General features: G+C 38.8%; 1 protein-coding gene across 4 annotated transcripts in view; it reads left to right on the top strand.

Annotated features, from left to right (window-relative positions):
- The window catches only part of ABCC8 (ATP binding cassette subfamily C member 8), an 83,215-nt gene that overhangs the window by 41,740 nt on the left and 20,102 nt on the right, over nt 1-21,373 (top strand). For 3 of the 4 annotated variants that reach the window (XM_075502228.1, XM_075502230.1, XM_075502226.1), the window contains 12 exons: nt 846-951; nt 1,174-1,284; nt 3,255-3,330; nt 3,421-3,526; nt 7,747-7,782; nt 9,430-9,465; nt 12,581-12,679; nt 13,540-13,624; nt 14,859-14,939; nt 17,444-17,581; nt 19,997-20,122; nt 20,829-20,928. In XM_075502228.1, coding sequence (XP_075358343.1) covers nt 846-951; nt 1,174-1,284; nt 3,255-3,330; nt 3,421-3,526; nt 7,747-7,782; nt 9,430-9,465; nt 12,581-12,679; nt 13,540-13,624; nt 14,859-14,939; nt 17,444-17,581; nt 19,997-20,122; nt 20,829-20,928 — 1,100 coding nt within the window. The remainder of the gene's footprint in view (nt 1-845; nt 952-1,173; nt 1,285-3,254; nt 3,331-3,420; nt 3,527-7,746; nt 7,783-9,429; nt 9,466-12,580; nt 12,680-13,539; nt 13,625-14,858; nt 14,940-17,443; nt 17,582-19,996; nt 20,123-20,828; nt 20,929-21,373) is intronic. The other variant, XM_075502227.1, reaches the window with a different exon arrangement.

Genomic DNA, 21,373 nt, shown 5'->3' with positions numbered 1-21,373 from the left:
AGGCCTTCTGGCACTTTATCATTTTGGAGACTGATAGTTAACTTATTTCCAGCTAATTGAGCCCCTTTGATGTTGAGTTCATGATACAGCCCGCTTCCTTTACAAATTTCATTTGCTGTCCCTGTAAGTAGATTAGACATACACTTTATAAAGTCAGGTACAGAGATAAAATTGATGTCATGATCTGTTAAATGTCATAATAAAGGCACATTATCTCTTCGCTAATTAAATCTGTAGCAGCTTGTGAAGATTTTATGCCTTCTCCTTTGTTGCTGGTTGTCAGGATTCCTTTTATATCTCATCTGTTGAACACTGTTCTGTTAAGGTATATTCCTTTATCACGTTACCTCATACACTTCGTATTTCATCACAGCTAGTTGAATTTAGCTCGCAGTGTATGGCTTTCATCAGACTGCTAGTGTACATAAGACTGTTCAGTAGAACTGACTGTGCAACACTTCAGTAATATAAATGACTTTAATTCTACTTCAGCACGCAGCTTCAAAATGAGCTACTGAGGTAGCTGGTCTGCATCCCACCAAATGCCTGAAAAAATCTTTTGTGTAATCCCTCTGGTGGTATCAGAAAAGACAAGACTTGAGGAGCATCTGCACAAACCATTAAAATGTCGTAGCTGTTAATAGACAACAGGGCAGGTTTTGTCAGCTTCCTTGCAGTAACTTCCCATTGCACATTTTCATACACCTGTAACAAAATGAAAACAAACAAACTATGCAGCAGACAGTGGTTGAAATACTAAAAGGGATGCTCTCTATAATAAACATTGCAGTGAACAAAAGTTTTGCATTTCAGGTTGAGGTGTGATTCTGTTTTTTCCCTTTCAGTGTGCAGAAACTAAGTGAATTCCTGTCAAGTGAAGAAATTGGAGAAGAGCATGATAAATCTTCAGAGCTAAGAAGTGCAGATAATCACAGCAAATACCAGGCGGTGGTGAGTAATGCTGTTTAATTGCAGGTGAAGTGGCTGGATTAACTTGTACCCAGAATAAATTTTTTACTTTTCCATTTCCTACTGATTGTTTCTTGCAATTGCAAAAACTCTTTTGTTAATACCCTGAACTGTATAGGTCATAACATGGCTGCTTGTGTTTAGGACATTTTGCTCGTGCTGCCACCAATTACTGCTTATTTCTGTCTTTCTGATTTTGCACAGCCACTCAAGGTTGTTAACCGCAAGAGGCCTGCCAGGGAGGACTGGAACAATTACAGCTCTCACATGAGAAGACCCATTAACATCACAGAAGCAGATGACTTTTGTGTAAAGGTGATATGAAGGTCGCTCTAATAACACTGTTACTATAGCTCACTAACAGTCACTTTTGTATTCTGATGGCAGTTTCAAATTCAAGAACTAGCGTTTGATGTGAACTGTCAGACATTTGTGCTCATGTCAGAGATTAACCTCCACCTTTCTTTTCTATGTCTTCCATTTTAAGAGTTGACTACTGACCTCTATGTTGTGATTAGCTGTGTATATCCCTCTAGATTTCACTCAGCAGTTTTCTATTTAAAGTGTTTAAGTCATTAGCCCTGTTCTCATAACAAAAATTTTTGACTTAGAACATAGAACAGCCCAGGTTGGAAGGAACCTCGAAAGATCATCTGGTCCAACCTTTTGTGTATGCCAGACACTTTCTTCCATTTCCAATGCCTGTACAGAAAAATGGTATGAAGAAAATTCAAAAGAATTTGTTTCAGACATTCCTAAAGTAATCTTGTCATGGATCTTCCCTTCCTCTTTTGGACTTCCTCGTAGCCTTTCAAGAAGAAGTTAAAAACTAACCCCCAAAGACCTAACTTCTTTGAAGAAAAAATTAAAATTACCCATGCCACTTTGAAGACTGATGCTCTTAATGTGCTATGGAAATGGCCAGAAGTATGAAAAATCCTGGTGGTTGTTATAGTGGTGATGCTGTTTATTTAGGAAGTCTGCTATTACATTTGCATTTCCGGCACAAGAGAATGAATAATTCAGTTTCATGGGACTAAGTAGGACAACTGGTAGTACTTTCAGGTTTTTTTAGAGGCTGTCATCTGACATGCTGCTTTGGTGCAGGATCCTTCTTGAATAGACTTCCAGGAATGTAAGAGGAATATTGGAGAGAGGGTTTGGGGTGGGGTGTTGGATCAAAAGGCAACCTGGAGTGACAACAAAGGAGTTTGTCACAAAGGAGAGGCCAGAGCAGTAGCCTCTGTAAGGACAGTATTTAGAAAGTCTTGAATAGAAAGGCAGGAGCAGTTATAATCTTTGGCTCCATCTGCTGACATCCTTGTCACCGGCAGCACCTGGGTCAGGGAACTTCTGCAGTGACCAAGTACCGTCTGTCTGCAGCTCGTTGCCCGTGAAGGGGCATTTTTCAGGAGAGGATCCTCTGGCTGCCTTCAGTAATCTAGGGGGAGGAACACTGCACTTTCTTTTGCTCATTTTTTCAGGTTGTTTCCCAAGATAAGAACATAACTTTTTTCTCCAGGGTAGGATAAAAGTGTCCCATTCCACTCTTCTCGGATCAAAAAATGCTGTACCTCGCATTGCTGAAAGGCTTTGAAGGCTTCAGTGGCTCTGAAAAAGTGAGAGAAGACGGTCCTGTATAAATACAGGCCTTTTAAAATTGTCTCCTGTTTCCTATTTTTCACAGTATCCATGGAAATCTCCTCCATTTAAAGTCCTGAACAGGCTTTGTTTCTTGTTTTTAGTCTTTTTCAGTGAAAAGATTTCTGTATCTAGCAAAGCCTAGGTTATCTGAGAATCATATCAGAAATACAAAGGAAAATACTGTAATAGGCAGCAACATCTAATTTCTGTGGAAAGTTCTGCAAATCTGCTTGGAATTTGGACTGTGTAATTGCTGTATATGCTTCAGTGTGCCTAGAGTGACATTCAGTGCTCTGCAGAGAGCAAACCGTGACCCTGTATATAATTTAATCGTGTTGTAATCATTTCACTTATTTTGTGTGCCCACCTTACAAATGACAAAACAAAAGAAACCCTAAACAGCAACTTCTTTTTCCTCAGGAATTTTCTGTAATTTTCTAATTGTTGTGCTTGAGTTCAGAGATTCTTGCACGATGTTCACAAAATCTGTCACTCGAAGGACTGTTTCCTGCATTGAGCAAAGGCTGAATCTGTTCCTATGCTCAGTGTAAGGAAAACAGAAGAAGTGTCTCTGATGTTAAAAAAAGAAGTTAACTCTAAAGCTGGTTTTCTGTTTCTTATTTCTCTCCACCTTGGCATAGATCACAAATGGATTTTTCACTTGGACACCTGAAGGTCCTCCAGCATTGTCCAACATTGATATCCGAATCCCCCAAGGTACCAAATGGCATCAGATGTACAGAATAAGATGTTTTTCCATGAGCGTTTGGTAAATCAGAAGCTTATATATACCTTCTTCTCTCACAGGTCAGCTAACAATGATTGTAGGACAGGTTGGCTGTGGTAAGTCATCTCTCTTGCTAGCCATACTTGGTGAGATGCAGAAGATCTCTGGGAACATATTCTGGAGCAGGTAGTGCTATTTAAAAATTCAAGTTTGAGTTGAGTAGTAATGCAGAAAAAAGTCAAAATCTATCCTGGGAACCTGTTTGTGGGGTCAGGGATTTTGTAGGTGTACAGTCAAGATAAAAACCTTACCCTAGGTGGTAGGGGAGCACATCAGAGAGAACCCCCAGCCAGGGTCAGACAAGCTATCTTTTCCATTAATAGGAACAGATAACCATACTTGGGCATTCTGCACTCCAGCAACATAACCTGAGTGAAATCGCATCTAATTTGAAATCAGAAATCATTAGCTTGATGTGTTGTGCTGCTACAGAATGGCATTTGCACTTTCAGACCTGAGCTCATGTCTTTGAATGGAACTAGAAAGAGGTACTGGCTCACTGGGAGAGGTCCCTGGCTGTGCTTTTAGATGTGTGCTCCATCCCAGCACTGGTCTAGTGCCTGAGAAACTGAAGAGTTTTTTATAAGTGGCAGTGACCTCAGGGTACTCCCCCAGTGCATCCTGCCTGATTTGACAAGAGGGAGATAGTCACGTCCTTCCCTCCTTTCCCAAGGGGACGCAGCAGCTGCGCTCTGACAGCCAGTTATAGATTATACTTGTGTCTAACTTTTGTACTGGCCATGAAGGGAGCAAAACAAATGCTACCGAACTCCAGCAGCTGTACTGTTAGGGCTCGGTGTCTTGGCCCTCAAACTAAATGACAGGTGGTATAGTATATTGCAACTCCTGTATGTGGTTTCTGGTAAATTACTGCCATCTCTAGTACACTGTCTGATCAATGGGTGTCAACATTTTTGGCTTGTTTATTTTACAGTACTAGACTTCCTAGCCATACAGACTACACTTTGCCTTTTGGGGTACAATTATTCGTAGGTAAAGCTTGGCAAATTGTGGAAGAACCTAGAGAAACAATTTTATTTCCAGTTGATTGGGAATGAAGGAACGACAGTGCAACTGTAAGTCAAATCCACGCGCTCTGATGGACAGAGAGTCATTGTTACCCAGTGGGTTCTGCACTGATTTTGTTAAACAATTCTCACAAATTCCTTGAGTGTTTGTAGAGAGATATTATTTATATCCAGCCTTCATGCGTAAGCCACTCACACTACTCAGAATTGCACATGCTTTAATAGTAACAGTACAAGGAAGGAAGGTTCCCTATTTTATAGGTGGGGAAAATGAAACATAGGAAGGTGACCCCTTCAGCTGGTGAGGGAGACAAGAACAGAAGCCAAAGTTCCAGAATGTGGTGATCTATCCATTAAAACATACTTCCTTAAGCAGAAAATCAGAATATGGTGAGGAACCATACAGAATCCCTGCAGCCTTATTAGGTGAACTAATTTCATTTCAGCAAGGCTCTAATTTTTTACAGATGACATAACATGATTAAGAAGTGTAATTTGAATGTCTGATGCTAAACTAAAACAGATGACATGATGGCTTTGATCAGACTGTGTTTTTAAATAGCGCTTGTTTAGAAGTATGTGCTTCACAACAGTGCAAAGGTCAGAACTGGTTTTCATGTCTTCTATATGTGCCAAAGTATCACAAGGTAAAATTCAGTTGTTATCACATTTGCTTTGCTATCTGCCAGATATGTATAAAGGGGCTTGCGGCTGAAACAATCTTAGCACTGCAAGTGCTGGCTGCACTGGAACAGATTATGTTTTGTCTCATCTTTCAGAGCTGCTACCATGTGCACTGGTCTATTCAGAATGATAGATGCAGTCAGTGTAGGCTGCACACCTGTGTTGTAAAGCTATCAGATGAAAGCTGCCTTAATTTGATAAGAAAATACTAATGCCTGACCAGGTACCTGCAACATTACCCCGGGTTCAAGGAGAGTAGTCTTATCAAGTAATCACCAGAGCTTGTAGCCATAGCTCTGGCAATAAAACGTGTCACCAAAATCAGTAGGATCCTTGTTACAGCTCCTTCTTTGGGATGAGACAAATGCTTGGCTTCAGTCATGCACGTTACAGAGTAATCCTGAATTACTTCATTCCAAATTTCCTCCAAGGTCACAGCTATGAAGATGAAGGATACATCCTGCTGACATGTCACTCAGTGCTCAGGAAATCTGGGTTCTATTCCTGGCCCTTCCCTTGGTCTAGTGCATAACCTTGCACAAGTTGTTTCCCTCCTCTGTGCCTCCATGCTCTATTGATAAAACAGGATTAACTGCATATCATCTTTATTTGCTTCCTGCAAAAATTACTTGTTTCAAAACCTTAAAAAGAAATGTAATTTATTCCTGGGCTAGAAATCGGCTAATCAGAAGTGAGCGCTGGCTCATTTGTGATTTTATTTTGTTGTTTGTATTGCCGTGTGTGCCTGGAAGATCCAGCTCAGATTACTGCCCCTTGTCTAAAGCAGGCTGAGAGCATCTCAGCATAAATATTTTATAATATGGTTAGAGATTAACAAAAATAGAGAAATCATTATTTACATTCTGAACAGATAGTAAATAGTATTGATTTGACTGGTTATTGAGTAAATAATTATGGTATATGCCATGCTAATTTTTTCTGGGCAGTATCTCACTTTAAATAGTCCCAGTTCAAGTCCAGGGAGCAGTTTATAGTATAGGTTTTTTGGAGTAAATCATATCAGAAAATTGACCTAAATGAGAAATAGTTTGCTCAGACAAAATTATGTCATTTGTTTCTAAACAGGATATATATACTCCCATGTGAATCTAGAGTCCTTATAATGTGAAGGAAGTGCTAGATTTGTTAAGGTTGTTAAGAGTAGATTTTCTTCTACTCAATGTGGAGTTGACTGTTTCCATCAAATCACAATATTTTTAGAGTTATTTTGATGCCTAAAAAGTACATTGATTTTTATAAATATGTGTTTACTGGAGTTTTCAGAGACACCCAGGTACTTAATTTTATTTTATTTAAATGGAAATAGAAATCTGAAGGCTTGAAAATCTCAGTAGGCACATATTTGCATCTTTAGACATCCACATGCCTTGAAAATTTAGATCTAGACCTTATTATCAAGCATGCATTACTTTGACATTTCAACACTGGTAGGAGATAAATGCATCCTTAATTGCCAGGAGTATGCAGGAAACGGGGGAAAGGAGGGATGAAACAAAGTCACAGTGGGAAAAAGTGGGTTGAAAAGGCTGAGCTAAAACTCCAGATGGAGAATTAATTTTTTCTAGCTGCAGAACAGAAACACAGATCAGGGAATTGATCTTCCAATACTTGCCTACAAAAATTGTGGCACCTGTGGCTGTATAGCAAACGAACATGGTAAAGAGGGGACATCGCTGTGCACTGCTGCACCTCGTGTTACTCTCTGAGAATCATTCGTGCCCTGTGAGCGTGGCGCTTTGCCCTCTTTCTGAGCAGGAACTGGAGCAAAGTTGCACACCTGCAGTGAGGACAGGCAAATTGTGCTAGCCCCAGGGGACCCTGGCTGATCTTTGCTTCTTGAGCTACGTTGATGGATTATGAGAGCCGCACAGTTTCCTGCCTGTCTCGCAGGCTGGTGTGGGAAAAGAGCTCAGTGGAGGGGGAGTTGCTGTCATGCACAAATACTACGTGTTGCAAGTCACCAGGGTGTTCCCCGGTGGAATGGATGCCTGGCCTTCTTCGGGGTGGTCCATGAAGCAAGAACCGATGTTCGTTGTTCAGGGTCCTTGTGTTGTGCATGGAAGGGCTGGAAAAGATATTCCCTATTTCAGCCCCTTCATAGTTTCTGTAAAGAATGTGTTGCTACTTGATGATATGCAACAGGTTCATACATACAGGTTGATACAGAACGCAGCATGTTGCGAGTCAACTGAAGGTGGGATTTGGGGTTCAAATTAACCCATTATATGCTGCAAAGGTGCAGTTACTGCCATGGAAAAATACAGTATCACAAATTATCAGTTTGTTTTCCCTGAAAATGTCCTTTTTTAAATGGAACTGCATTCTTGTCACACTAGGACTTCTCAGTTCTGTTAGCACCTCCAGGACAGAGTGGAGGTGATTTTATTTGTTGAGTCAAATTAAATGTTTATAAGGAAAAAAGCCTGTCACCAAATTTTCTTTTGACTGCTAAAATCAAGTCAGTTTGTGTAGAAGGAACAGATGCTGCACTGCAGCTCTGTGATAAATACTGTTTGCAGTCTGTGCGCTAAGTGGAATTTAATAGTTTTTTTCTGGGGCAGATTGCCTGTGCTTACTTAAGTAAACAATCTTTGCTTTCTATTTGTGATGCAGCTGTACTTCTGACAGTGAGACGGGGGAAGATGTCAGGTATGGTATTGTATGCGATTATTGGTCTTCCTACTAAATTGATTGCAATAGAAGGAACCAAAGGTTTCTGAAATCTCTGCTTAAGATTTTCAGAGTCAGAGTTCTGAAAATCAGTGGAACTTTCGCTGCATTGATTAGCTTAGGGTACAATTTTCGAAACCACCTATGTGACTTACAAAAATAAGAGCTGGATTTCCTTTATGAAAACATTGCCATTTGGCAATTTTGAAAATCGTATCCTAACTGTCCTGTATGTCTTCGAAAATCCTTCTTTTAAAGTCTGAACCAGATTATTCCTTAATGCTACACTTTAAAAAATAGAATCAAGTATAGCTTTAAAGGTTTCATTTATTAAAGCAAATTCTCCCCATTACTCTTCTCTTCATTTTTTATATCCTGTCATAAGTTTATTTTCTCACCTAGCATTCTTCAGGCACACGCAAACTGAGAAGTGTGGAAAGTAGCAGATTAGTCCATCTGTTGGCAAGGGATCCTTGCATGGAAATTATTTTTACCTGATTAACATAGCTCAGTTTGGATTTTGGGAATATCTACCAAATCAACTGAGAGCAAAGCTTTCTGACATGGTTGTCATTTTAGTGTGGCACACAAACTTCCAGAATGGTAAACCTTGTAAAAGTGACAATTCTATCCCTGCTGAAGTCAGTGAGAACTTAGTTACTGAAATCAGCAGAGGAAAGATGTCATATGATGTCCCTTTTCTTGACTTATGCTGAACTGTGTGTCTTCTACTGACCAGAATATTTTCTTGGTTCTGTGATGCACCAACTATTCTACTGCCTTTTCTTTAGATTTATCAGCCTCTTCTCTCCCATTATTTGAGTTATTCTGAGTTATTTGCAGAAATAACTCAGACTGCAAAGTCTGGGTTATTTCTCAGAGTTGTGACCTGGTTGTCAGTCTGAGTGCTGCAAAACTTCTGCTCCCATCCGTGTGTAGTATGAGAGGGACTTTCATGTATCTAACGACTAAGTCTCATGGGAAAGAGCACTGGAAATCTCACAGTTCTTTCTGTATAAGAGAGACTGCAATTTCTGGGCCAAGTTAAAGTGAAACCGTTTGAACCCATTAAGATACAAGAGAAATATGATCAGAATTAAACATTCACATGTTTGAAACTGTTATGGGGATGGACAGCAAACAGTAAGATAACATGCACAACAGTAGAGCAAGCATATTGAAAAGTAGGAAAGAATATTAGACTGTATGAAACGATTACCTACATTATCATAGGTTCTGGGAATCCTAGTTATGTTGGGTAACTGCTGTAGGAATAAGCCTGGTGGTTTTGTTGCACTAGCATCCTGTAGAACATTTTTGGTGTTCTCAGAACAGAGAGTATTTTGAGCCAAAGTCTTGTGAGGTCTTGAGCATTTGCTCACAGGTGTTGAATACTTTCTAAAAGGTAGTTTAGCGCTTCTCAGAACTGAAGCTTTAACCATACCTGGTTTTGGTCAATGTCACGTAGTACAGAATTTCAGCATACTTAAAAGAGTTTTATTTCTGTTATGCAGTCATTTTGTTGTATTTTTCATTATAGCAGAGTGATAATACTTCAAGGTATTATTTGCATTGTCTAAAACCATTTACTTTTTTATAAAAAACCCTTGTGTTTGTTTTCTGCAGCCCAGAGAAAGAATCTCCAGTTGACATGGAATTCAGGTACAGCACTTTAAAAACTAACGGGAACCTCCAGAGGTCCCTTCCAACTTCCGCCATTCTGTGACTCTGGGAACATTCTTCAGAAGTGTCTGCGTTTAATGAGTTGCTCCTCCTTAGAAGGCAAATGGGTTGTCTCTGTGTGCAGCTACTACAAGATTTAGAAGTAAAAACAAGCAAGTGACCCTTGCAGTTCAATAACAGCAAAAAAGTATGCTCCTGAATACTCAGGACTGGCAATGTCAGAATGTTCTATTACCTACCATCAGGCTGAAAATAATGGAAGCATGTTTTTATGTTCATGCAGTAATAGTGTAGGACAGGACAGTACACATTTCTCTCTTACCTGGAGAACATTTGATTTTGAATTGTTGACTGATATTAGAAATTCAAATTGTGCAAAATAATCAAGATAAAACTGTAGTCAGCAATCCAAAACCCACAGGAAAGGCTTTGCAATGTATTATTTCCTCTACCATTATAATCATAACTCCATTGCATTTTAAGTGCATCTATTTTCTTTTAAAAATCACCAACAGTGCAGACCTGGTAGATTTATTAAGGCACTGAGATTCATACATGAATGTCCCTTAACTATTGCATTTTCAGTGATCTTGAATGCGTACTGAGCCTACTGGACTTAACAAAATGAAATGTGAAGATAGAGTTAGATTAATAACTTTAAACAAACAATCTTGACAATGTGGTTTCTGATTCTAAATTAATGAACAGGCTTGATTCTATATTAGCCAAAGCGCATAGTCTCCAGGGAGCTCAGGGAAGGTTTTCCCTATTTATTCTAAGGTTGGATTTTGCTGTCTGCCTCTTTGTGATAATTAAGAGGCTATGGTCAGTCTATCTTGTGTTATCAGAGGACAAAAAATTACACTCCGTTGATGAAAATACATGTTTGTTTGTGCAGTCTGAGGGTAGGAGGCAATTACTTCCACCTGCAGAATAAATTCCTCGTAAGTCTTTGTCTGCTAAGCCATTTGTTTGCATTCAGTCTTTTAAGCGTGAAACCTTAGGTTAGGTTCAAGGCTTTCAGGGAAAGCGTTGCACACTCCATTTCAGATAATTTTATTCTCTGGATTTTTAGCCACATGTTTCTCACAGTTTCAGTAAAAGTTCTGTTTGACTGCCTCTTTACTGTAAGAAGCACTGTAGACATGTCATAGATTTCTCATATGATGAAGCACTTGCAAGCTTTTTGCTTATGTCAAAATATGATCTGTATGTTATCCTGGTGTCAATTTGCAATTAAGTTTAGTTTAAGAGGGGTTTGCTAAATTCTAAATCCATAATGCATTTTGGCAAGCTCATTGCTTGTTCCCAAACTCCTTGCAGGAATTAATTCTCACTGATGGCCTAAAAGCAGAATGGAAGCCAAATGCAAATGGTGTTCCCAGGCATTGTGCTGGTTCTCAGCATGGAGTGCATCTTACTGGCGCTTACTGGCCCGTATCTTCACTGAACAAAAGAACGCATTTTGAGGAAAATGTTGTAAAAACGTTTTCCTCAAAACTTTGCTACTATTTTTCAAAAAATAAATTAGAAGTAACTTTTCAATCACATTGAGAATTAAGGCAGCAAAGGCACAGTTTCAAGCAATGAAAAGGAGGGGAAGGGAATACATGTTCATCTTGGAATGCTCAGAGCAATTTTTTCTTAATCATTGGGATGAAAATTTCATACTAATTGAAAAAAAATGCTTCCCTCTTGAGGCAGAACTGAATGCTCTTTGAATTAGATTTTGGGACTGTGGGCTGGGCTGCCTAGGGGATTTTTTCTGTCTTTTTTTTCTTTTTTTTTTTTTTGTTTCTGTTTCATTTTCCAATAAAGAGAATTCATAAAACGTAATGAAATTCTAATGAGGCATCAGACATTTGAACTTGGAAGCATCTTAGCAGGGTAGTGTAACTGTGTGTTCTTTCAGGTCATCAAAGAAAATTGGATCCTATAATGACTTCTAAGCAAGCTTGGTGAAAGCCTGAAAAAATGAGCAGGGCAAGTAACCTTAACTCCTGATAAAAAAAGATAAAGTGCCTGGTGTATTTGGCAGCTCATGGTTTGAATTGCATTCAGGTCCAACTAAAAAGAGGCTGCTGTAATGGCTGTCTAGCAGACAAAGGCTACGTTTGGGTGCGAGGTCCTATCTTTTTATTGGATTAGCTGATATAGCTGGAAAGAAAACAGATATGCTTTTAGGTGTATGATCCCTCTTTTGGCCCTTTTCTGGAGAAACAGTGATATGCCAATGAGTTTTCCAACAGTATCAGTTGCTCTAATAAAAATTGTTTCCTTTCTCCCAGCTCTGCCTTACTGAAGTCCTTAGTGCACAACAGCCAACAAAAGCACTATTACTTCACTAGTAGGCAGATACTTTTATTTTTAAATAGTAATAATAATAATCCCTATGAAATAAAATATGCATGGGGAGATCCTGTTGACCATATCTGATAAGTTGTCCCTTCTGATGCTACATTATGGGGGCAATTCCACAGGAGGAAATTTAGCAAATATTTTTTGTCTGTGTTCTCTTTTCTTGTCTTTATAGACATAGAAAGATTTTACCCATGGCTACCCATTTACTTTATGACTCAAGCTCTCTTCTTAGAATGGGGAAAATAAATGTATGTGTGTGGGGGGGAATTGCCTTTGTGTATGTGTGGAGTTGTTTGGGTTTTTTTAACACCTTAAAAAAAACTTTTTAGAACATCCCTCTTGAAATATGTTGCCTAACTAGTGATCTGCTATGCGTTTTTTTATTAGTCTGTCCAAACAGAGCTGGGATTCAGGCTTTGGTAATTTTCCTCCTGCCATCCACAGGGCTCAAGAGGCAGCGTTAGTGAGCTAGCCTCTCCGAAACCCACCTCACAGCAGAAAAAGAAGGAAGAAACTGAATTTCCGTTAGGTGAACATTTTCAGCATTCTGTTGGAAATTGAAAACATCTTATGTATTTCCTTGAGGGGAGAGCTATTGATTGTCCTAAAGAACAAAAGTGAAAGGGTGTTTTTTGAAGACTTATTACCAGTTTCTTCCTTTACAAGAAAATGGTTTCCAAAAACGCCTCCTGCATTGGTAAGCTGGGAATCTGCTTTGGTTTTTTTTCCCCAGGAAAAGAGGAGCAGTAGCATATGCATCACAGAAGCCTTGGTTGCTCAATGCCACAGTGGAAGAGAATATCACATTTGAAAGCCCTTTTAACAAACAGAGGTAACAGGTTTCAGCACTGTTCCATGCTTTACTCCCCTTTTTGCTGAATAATGGAGTTGCATAGGCCTCAGTTCATGCGTGTGGGTCCCCATCTCTCTCTAGTAACAAATGTACTGCACCTGCCTGAAGGTGACAAAAGACCTTGAGTTCTGCGCAGTCTGCCTTTGACCATGTTTTTCCTGAAGGACACAAGGGACAGAGTTCAGCCTCACTTGCACTTAAGTGTAGAAGTGTTTTCATTTCCCAGGACCATGCTTGTGCAGCATGCAGTGTTTTCTTCTTATACCTAGTAGACTAGTGTAACTTCCTTAGAAGGACATTAGCCATTTGGGAGTGGGAACGTTGTTTATTACAATTTCAGTGTTTGGTACACTGTGAAGGATTAACGAGCTGCCTTTTTATTCAGTATAAATGCCTACCAAACATTGTAAAATATGTAAAAGTTAATTGCTGGCATTCCATCCTCCCTGCCCTTAAGAAGTGGTTGGCTATGTATTCACATCCTACACACATTTTTTCTGTCATCCTTGGATATTGAAACAAGAAACAAAGGCCCTGGGCATGAAAAAGGCAAATGCTAAACAATAACAATATACCGCGGAAGAAGTTGTGCTTGTTTTGCCTGGTTTTAACTATTAAATGTTTTTAATTGGGAAGCTGACCTAAGATGCTTTTTCTTAGCTGAAATATTTACTTGCCCGTGATTGAAAGAGATCCCATTAGAACAATTAGTGGCTAACAAATATGTTTTCCACTGTGTGATTTTTCCAGCTGGTTAATTTTTGTTCCTCTGCAGGTAGGAAATGTGCTTCTTTAGCAGTATCTGTGTGGATTTTGCGTTACCTTTTTTGTTTCCGCAGGTACAAAGCAGTAATTGATGCTTGTTCCCTCCAGCCTGATATTGACATTCTCCCTCATGGAGACCAAACCCAGATTGGAGAGAGGGTCAGTAAACAGCTATAGGCTTCTATTTTTGTTCTAAATATATAGAGGGGGTTTTATTATTTTGTTGCATTCTTAAAATCTTACGGGTTATTTGGCAACAAAGGTAATCTTTTAGTTGAGTGTACGTTTGGGTCATTAGTCTGAAAGCTCGTTGCTCAGTAAACATGGAAACACTGTCGTTTATGTGAGATGCAATAATTTAAATGTGCTGCTATCAGAATGTTTGACTAATTCTGTGGCTGCTATCTCAGATATCCTGACTTCACAGTGCATTTTTTGGTTTCTTTAGGAGTAACATAAAAATAAATAATTCATAGATTTTTTGAGCCCCTTCATTTTAAAAAGGGCAGGTGTTTAATCAAGGGCAAGCTAAGCTTTATCACATGAGAGAAGATTAGGGAGTGACAAGAAAGGAAACAGAAGTCACAAATTTGTAAACACTTTACTCTGGCATATACTGGCACTGTCACAAACAAACAAAAAAACCCCCCAAAACCACCCCACACAAGAATACATTTAAGGATACATTTCCATGCCTAATCTCCACACTGGCTGCCATGTTAATTTTAAATGGATTAGTTCCTAACCCAATTCATTGTGTAGCCAAACAAATGTTTTTTGACAGAAGGAGGGAAGCAGAGGGGAGGGAGAAGGGGGGGTAGTGTCTTTTGGCAGCGGTACTGGCTTATGAGAGCTTAAAGGTGTTTGTGAAACTGCAGGTGGATGACAGGAGGGATAAGTAACTTAGAGCAGGGTGGTAGCAGGAGACTGAGGGCTGAAAACAAGTACAATAGCAACCAGGTAATGTTCACCCCAGCATGGTCTGACCTCCCAGTGAGCTATTACTGATTACAGCATGTAATGGAGCTGATATAGTATGACAGCATAGGATTATAAAAATAAAAATAAATAAACCTATAAGGCTAACTTTTGAGTAGAAGTCTAGTTTAGACTGCCTGCAGAATATCTATGCCACCTACACCATTATGTCCCCACAAACCATTACACGTTTCCCGTCCCTCTGGTATCTATGGCGTACAGCTCTGGACAGATTGCTCTGGCTTTTCCAACAATTCGTGTACTGTGTCCCAGCTGAATTGCAGGCCCACACTTTTGAAAAATTTCTCTGGGTTTCTTTGTCCAGAAAGTCTTCTGTGGATAATCCAATCAGAATATGAATATTCAGTTGATGTTTTTATAACTGTCTGATTGTTTTTCTCCTGCTTATCTCCAGGGTATTAATCTGTCTGGAGGGCAGCGCCAGCGTATCAGTGTGGCCAGAGCACTTTACCAGCAGACAAACGTTGTGTTCCTGGTGAGTAGGTGCCATTATGTTTATGCTCCAAACAGAAGCATGAGATGCAAGCATTTAGAGTATTTCATGGGTAACACACACAGAACATTGTGCTTCACTGAGCTAAGCCAAATGTGCACTGTTTATTTTATATCCGTTGTTAGCTAGCCTGCAGGTAAGAAGCGTTTTGTAAATGCTGCAGACAGACAGATAGGTATTAGGATACAAATTGAAATGCTGATGCTTCCCCTCTCAGTCTGTTGAAATTTTTTTTTGACCCACGTGTTTATCTTTGGTAATTGGAAATTTAGTAGTCTCAGCTGTATTCATGAAATTCCTAAGCTGTCTCGGGTCTAAAATTAATGTTGTCCTGTGTCTGGGGTGTTTCCTTTCTGTAAAGAATGAAGCTGTCTTCCCACCCTGAACTGCTTGTTGTATATCCTGTCCCAACTTCAACAGAAGTGCTATGGAAAAAGGAGTGAGAGCAGGCTCTAAAAACTCAATAACGGAAAACGGATGCATGCTACACACTCACTAGTAGTGAGCTTGCTGGCTTTCCTTCTTAAGCTCAGTTTTCAAGGAGCTTTGAATCCAGCTGTTATGACAGCAAGATGGGAGTCACATGGGATTAGAAAAGCTGCGTGCATTAAAGGTTATCCCTAAAAGTCTGGGAGGTTACTTAAAGCTTTCCCTGTCATTAGGCTGATCAATATGTGCTTGCTTCATGTGTAGGGCATTTCCAGGCAATAACCAGAATGCAGCAGTCAGGCCAGGTGCTGCAAATCAGCAGATCCAGTATTGGGCCGTAACTTGGTTTTGTCACTTTTGTCCTTTTGTGCAGGACACTCAATAACCTCCTGATAGTAGCAGGTTCTCTTACGGTTTGATAATGTAAAAGCACCTACAAATAAACTTCTTTCCAGTTACTAGTCTTTCAAAAATAATCAGGAATCCTGTATGTTAGTATTTGCAAACACTCGGTTCTTTTAAGACTGATTTTGTAAACAAATGCTTATGAAACTTCCCTCTCACAAGCATGCACCTCGTATTCAATAACCTTTCGTATTCTCTGAACTTCTTGTGATCATTGCAAGATATGAAAAAGGTCATGTGATAATTTGTTACATATTTTATTCTTAATTACATTCATTCACTCAGCATGTTTTATTTGTCGCATGTCGGACTAGTCCTGTAGCATGAACTGATGTTTTTTCAGGTGTCTTGTAATCAATGCATTATTATAACCATATATGGTGAGTGCCGCCTTCATGAACGGCCTCACCTGACTCCACAGTGCAATGTCATGTTCGGTGAACTGGCATTTACAGTCCCCAGAAGTGCAGCATTGCATACGAGGTGGCTGTGCACAAACTCGGGGCTCAGAATGATGTTTAGGTCTGTGCCAGATCAGAAGAGTGCAGCAGTAAAGCTGGCAACGTACATCCTTGCTCAGTGAGCACAGTGCACACACAGTTGCACACACATTTTTGAGAATAAATGCTGTATCACAGTTGGAAGTTACTGTGTTTCAAAAGCACTTTTTAAGTGCTCTATGTTATGATGCTCTGATTTATTAGAATTTCAGTGGTCATATTTATCTTACTGTTGATTTCAGATATTTTTAGTTCTGTAGATACATGAAAGCAACAATACTAAAGTATGTAATGCAATCACAATATAAATTCTTGCAAAACTGGAGGGAATAAAAGTTCAAGGGGATTTTCTAAAGCACTCACCTCTTTGCTTATACCTCTCCCTAACTAAGTGGTGGCAGTGATGTCACATTTTTAAGAAATCCTGGTATTAGTGTAATATCATAGTATGAAATAATAATACTAAGTAAATCCTACAGCCAGTATCACTAGTGCAAGCAGAAATAATAGATTTGTAATTCCATATAAATAGGATTAGGTAAACAAGTCCCCCAAAAGATGGTACAGATTATCTTATGCCTAAATTAATTGCATATAATTCATTGATTCAGTAAGATAATCTAGGTCGTAAATCAAGCATCTGAACAGAGTCATCAAAATGATCAATATTTCTCCTTTTGTGATTCTTTGTTAATAGAGTTTTGATTTACGGAACAAAAAAAAAAATTAATGAGAAGGCAATTATATACAAGGGGAAATAAAAATGTGCTCTTTGTCACTGTCCCTGGAGCAGTTTGTGTAACGTATGCCATAGACATACATTGCTGTATTGTCTTGAGTCTGACAGAAACAAGGTACTGCAGTTACGTAGGCTAGGAAACACATCTGTTGAGAGGAACAGTTCCCAGAAAGCCTCAGGAAATCATGGCATTTACACAGCTGATGTTACCGTATGTCTGAGTACTTACTGCAAAAAGACAGGTCAAGGTTTGTTCTTACGTAATTTAAGGAAACCAAACAATTTTGATCTTCTGATGGCCTTTTTTGGTTGTCTATATTGATCTACCTGGTTTTACCGGTATTAAAATCTGTCACTTTCCTTAAATCCTGTAAATGCTGGCTCCAAAAGCTGACCTCTTTTCCTCATGACAGGATGATCCATTTTCTGCACTGGATATCCACCTGAGTGACCATCTCATGCAAGAAGGGATCCTGAAAATGCTACGGGAAGACAAGCGGACCATTGTGCTAGTAACTCACAAGCTGCAGTACTTACCCCATGCTGACTGGGTAAGAAAGCTCTTCCCTTTCTTTCTGAGGAGGCAAGAATGTGACACAATTATGTCTTGCTACAAACAAGGCTTTCGCTTCATCTTTCCACCAAGTGGTAGTTTAGTGAGAAGAGACATAAGAAAGATCTTTTGAAAATTAGCCCATGAGTTTAGTGTGCCATAATTTTGGGATTCCCATCTTAGAACACATCGAATAGGTTGGATTTTCATAGAGCTGATACTTAATACTCTCATGAAAGCAGGCTGCATTTAAAATATATTGAGTATCCAAAAACATTAGTTATATTGGAAAATGTTGCTCATTTTTTTATCTCAAAACAGTGAAATGTTTGAGTAACATATTTGCCTCTGCTGGGATGTTACTAGGGATTTGTCTGTGCTGTCACAGAAAAAGATGTGTTTATGGATATTGAGGTGCATGGAGATATAAGGAAAAAAACAGTATTACCTTGCAATTAGTACTAGTACATAATGTATCAAGAACATCTTTACCCTTTCTATGTTGGCAAAATTTTAAGAAATGTGTAGTAGTCAATTGTTTTGTTAGGTTTCTTTGTTATATCTTGTAGTTTACAGAAAAAAAATGAAGGTGTGCTTTCTACAGCAGTTCCCAGTTGCAAATGTCAAAGATGAAGCAAATCAAGTAGGGCAAAGAGGTTTGTTTTGTTGGGTTTTTTTTGTTCATTGGCTCCCACTGGCCTTGCACTTAGTTCTCCTCCAGTTATGCAGCGACAACATCACAGGTCTTCTTGCCCAGGAGGACTGATGACTGCAGTTATGCCTCCTAGCAGGACTTCCCTGTCATGTGCATGTTGCACAGACTATAGCAGCAGTTACTCTGTCTCAAGAAACAATCATATTTCAGCTGCTTTCTGTTCTTCATATTGCTATAAAGTTGCAGATAGAAGTTAATCTTGTTCTGATCATGTTTTTGGTGGGCAGCATTTATCCTTTATGGTGTCTGCGGTGACCTTGACCCCTAGTTATACACCCTTAAGAATTACTACTGTTCTAAACACAGTTCTGGTTTTCTGGTTAGTGTCTCTCAGGATACAGGAATTTTCTGCCTCCTTCCCCTCCTATGAAATCCATCTTAGCTTCCTCTTTTTCAGTTGTTATATATTAGCTTTTTTTTTGATCTGCACAGCTATGGCCTTGTATCAGTATAATCTCTTTCATTTTCTTTATGAATGTCAGACCCATTTCTAGGTGTTCGTGTTTTATGAGATACTCTATGATAATTATTTTATTTTTATTATCTTCTAATTGGGTTTCAGTAATGTTTTATGAAATATACTGTTCCAAACAGCCTCTAGGCCAGGGAGGATTTGTATTAATTAAGTTTATAATTAAAAATTATTTATTAAGAGATAGTTCAGGTTTTTTTCCTAAGCACAGTTCTCATTAAGCCTTAGCAATTTCTACCCAATGGAGTGCAGCAGGAATATTTATTTTATTTTATTACGGAATTTTAAATAAAAATATAATTTGAAGTATATGTGTTGACCCTCCTAAATCTTCGTAGCAAAACCCTCAGAAGAATTCAGGGTCCAGCCCAATTACAGGTTTCCTGAATAAATTGACCACAAAAAGATCCTTGTTTATTTTTTCCTTTCCTCTGGTGTAAATTCTTAGCAATAAGTGGAATAGATTATTTCTCTCTTACCCTCCATGGAAATTTCTGAGTTTCCAGGAAGAGAGAAAAATAAATACTGCATTAACTATTTTCTAATGATGTCACGTGGGTTTACAATCCACACGCCTCATTCTCCAATTCTCCTTGTCAGATCTAAAGTGAAGATAGTTACACTGTGTATATAATGTAGTTACACTGATATAAACCTGGAAACCACACCCTTCAGACTTTGTCTTGCATATATACTTTTTTTTCATAGCGGGTCTACTATTTATGCTTTTAAGAGCTTTAGGGATTCAAATTCTCTAGCTTTTCCTTATCAGGTCCATGATATCAAACAGACGGTGGAGCCAGCATGCTCATATCTAATTGCCTGAATGAGGGTAAAACATGCTGTGCACAGTGAGTTGCTAAAAGCCTTTTCCTTTTAGGAGGTAAGAGAACTCCGAAATCTTATCTTGCTAATGACTTGTATTTAGGAAGAGTAATGCACTCTCCTGTCTGCTGATGGGGACCCCGTTATTCTTCTTTCTTACTTAAAAGCAGCCTTCCTTTCTGAAAGCATGAAGTGCAGGAAGTATCTGTTTTTGCAGCATCTTGAGGAAAGGGGCTAGAGTTGAGAGAGAACTTCATTGTCTGTTGAAAAGACAGATTTGTTCACAGAAATATTCTTTATTTAAGAAAAGAGAAAATTCTGTCCAGACACAGCAACATAGCTTTAAAATAAATAGAGGTACATGGCTATTTGTCTCACCACTTGTGTTTCTAACTTTTTAGATAATTGCAATGAAAGATGGTAACATCCAGAGAGAAGGAACACTCAAGGACATTCAGAAATCAGAGACTGAGCTCTTTGAACACTGGAAGACATTAATGAATCGACAAGACCAAGAGCTGGAGAAGGTGTTTGATGGGCAGGGCAATCGACATTTGCAAAAACTGTGACACGTTTTTTTTCTTAGGCTGAAAGCATTAGCAAGGATTGACATGCTGTGTGTGATTTCTAACTTAGTATGAATGTGGTATCACTGTTACTGTTGTTATTATTTATCTGTTAAGAGAAGTTCCTTCACCTGGACGTCTCGTACCTCCTTGATACTGTGGCCTCTGACCCATTCGTGTTAGTGAAGCCCTATCAAAATGTTTTTGTCTAAGGAATATTAAATTGGGCCGTTTTAGGGGAAAAACATTGGTAATGTGCCATACTGACAACTGCTTCTATAAATATGCCTGAATTTACTCATTGCATTGGGTAGAAGTTTTTCAGATGTGCTTATATCGAGCTCTCTAAAACATTAACACATTTTGCCTTTAATACTACAACACGGGAAGAATGAGATATTAATCTTAGTTCTTTTTAATTCAGGAATATCTGTCCAAGTTAAGATTGCAGGAGGGTTGGGATTGACAACCTGAAATGAATGTCAGATATCTAATTTATGTCCTTTGGTTTTACACAGAGGTAGCAAATCCATCACTTATGACTGCCTGCTGTAAGATTCTCACTTTTATTTTTCTCTGATGTTCTGATTGGAAACAAGTTTTGTCACAGCTAGTAATTTTTAAATTAAATCACTGGCTGAAAACACACAAACTGTCCCTTTTTTAGGAGACTATTATTGAAAGCAAAACTGTTTTGGAAAGAACAAATCTCCGGAGGACTATGTATTCCCGTGAAGCTCTGCTGAAGGATGATGAAGAGGATGAAGGTAAAAGGGCACCCTTTGAGCCCAGTACCACTACATTACTGTTCACAGTTAAATTATTTTAGAATTAATTAACATAATTAAAACTGGCAAGAGAATAATCATTTTTCATGTGGGTCGTGGTCTGTAAGAGTGCTGTTTCCATTGATTTTACCTCTGGACTACAGTGATTTCAAGCATTCAGAAGTCATAGCTTCCTCCAAACTTTTGGGGTTTTTTTTCATTGAACATGATTTTCACTTGAACATAATTTGATAATGAAAGAGGAATAATATAGAATAATTTAAGCTGGGTGAGCTTCAAACCTGTCAATAGCTAAGCACACTTGTTTAAGGTTTTACCTAGGAAAAAGTTAATTTTTATCAATTAATTTTTATCAAGCCAGTACTTTTAAATTGCAAAAACATGACTGGAGACATTGATCACCTAGTGCTAAGGTTTTTTGGAT

The sequence above is a fragment of the Mycteria americana genome, chromosome 5, assembly GCF_035582795.1.
Source record: "Mycteria americana isolate JAX WOST 10 ecotype Jacksonville Zoo and Gardens chromosome 5, USCA_MyAme_1.0, whole genome shotgun sequence".
NCBI classification, from domain to species: Eukaryota; Metazoa; Chordata; class Aves; order Ciconiiformes; family Ciconiidae; genus Mycteria; species Mycteria americana.
The sequence above is the reverse complement of the archived record's forward strand: the minus strand, read 5'-3'. Positions and strand labels throughout refer to the sequence as shown.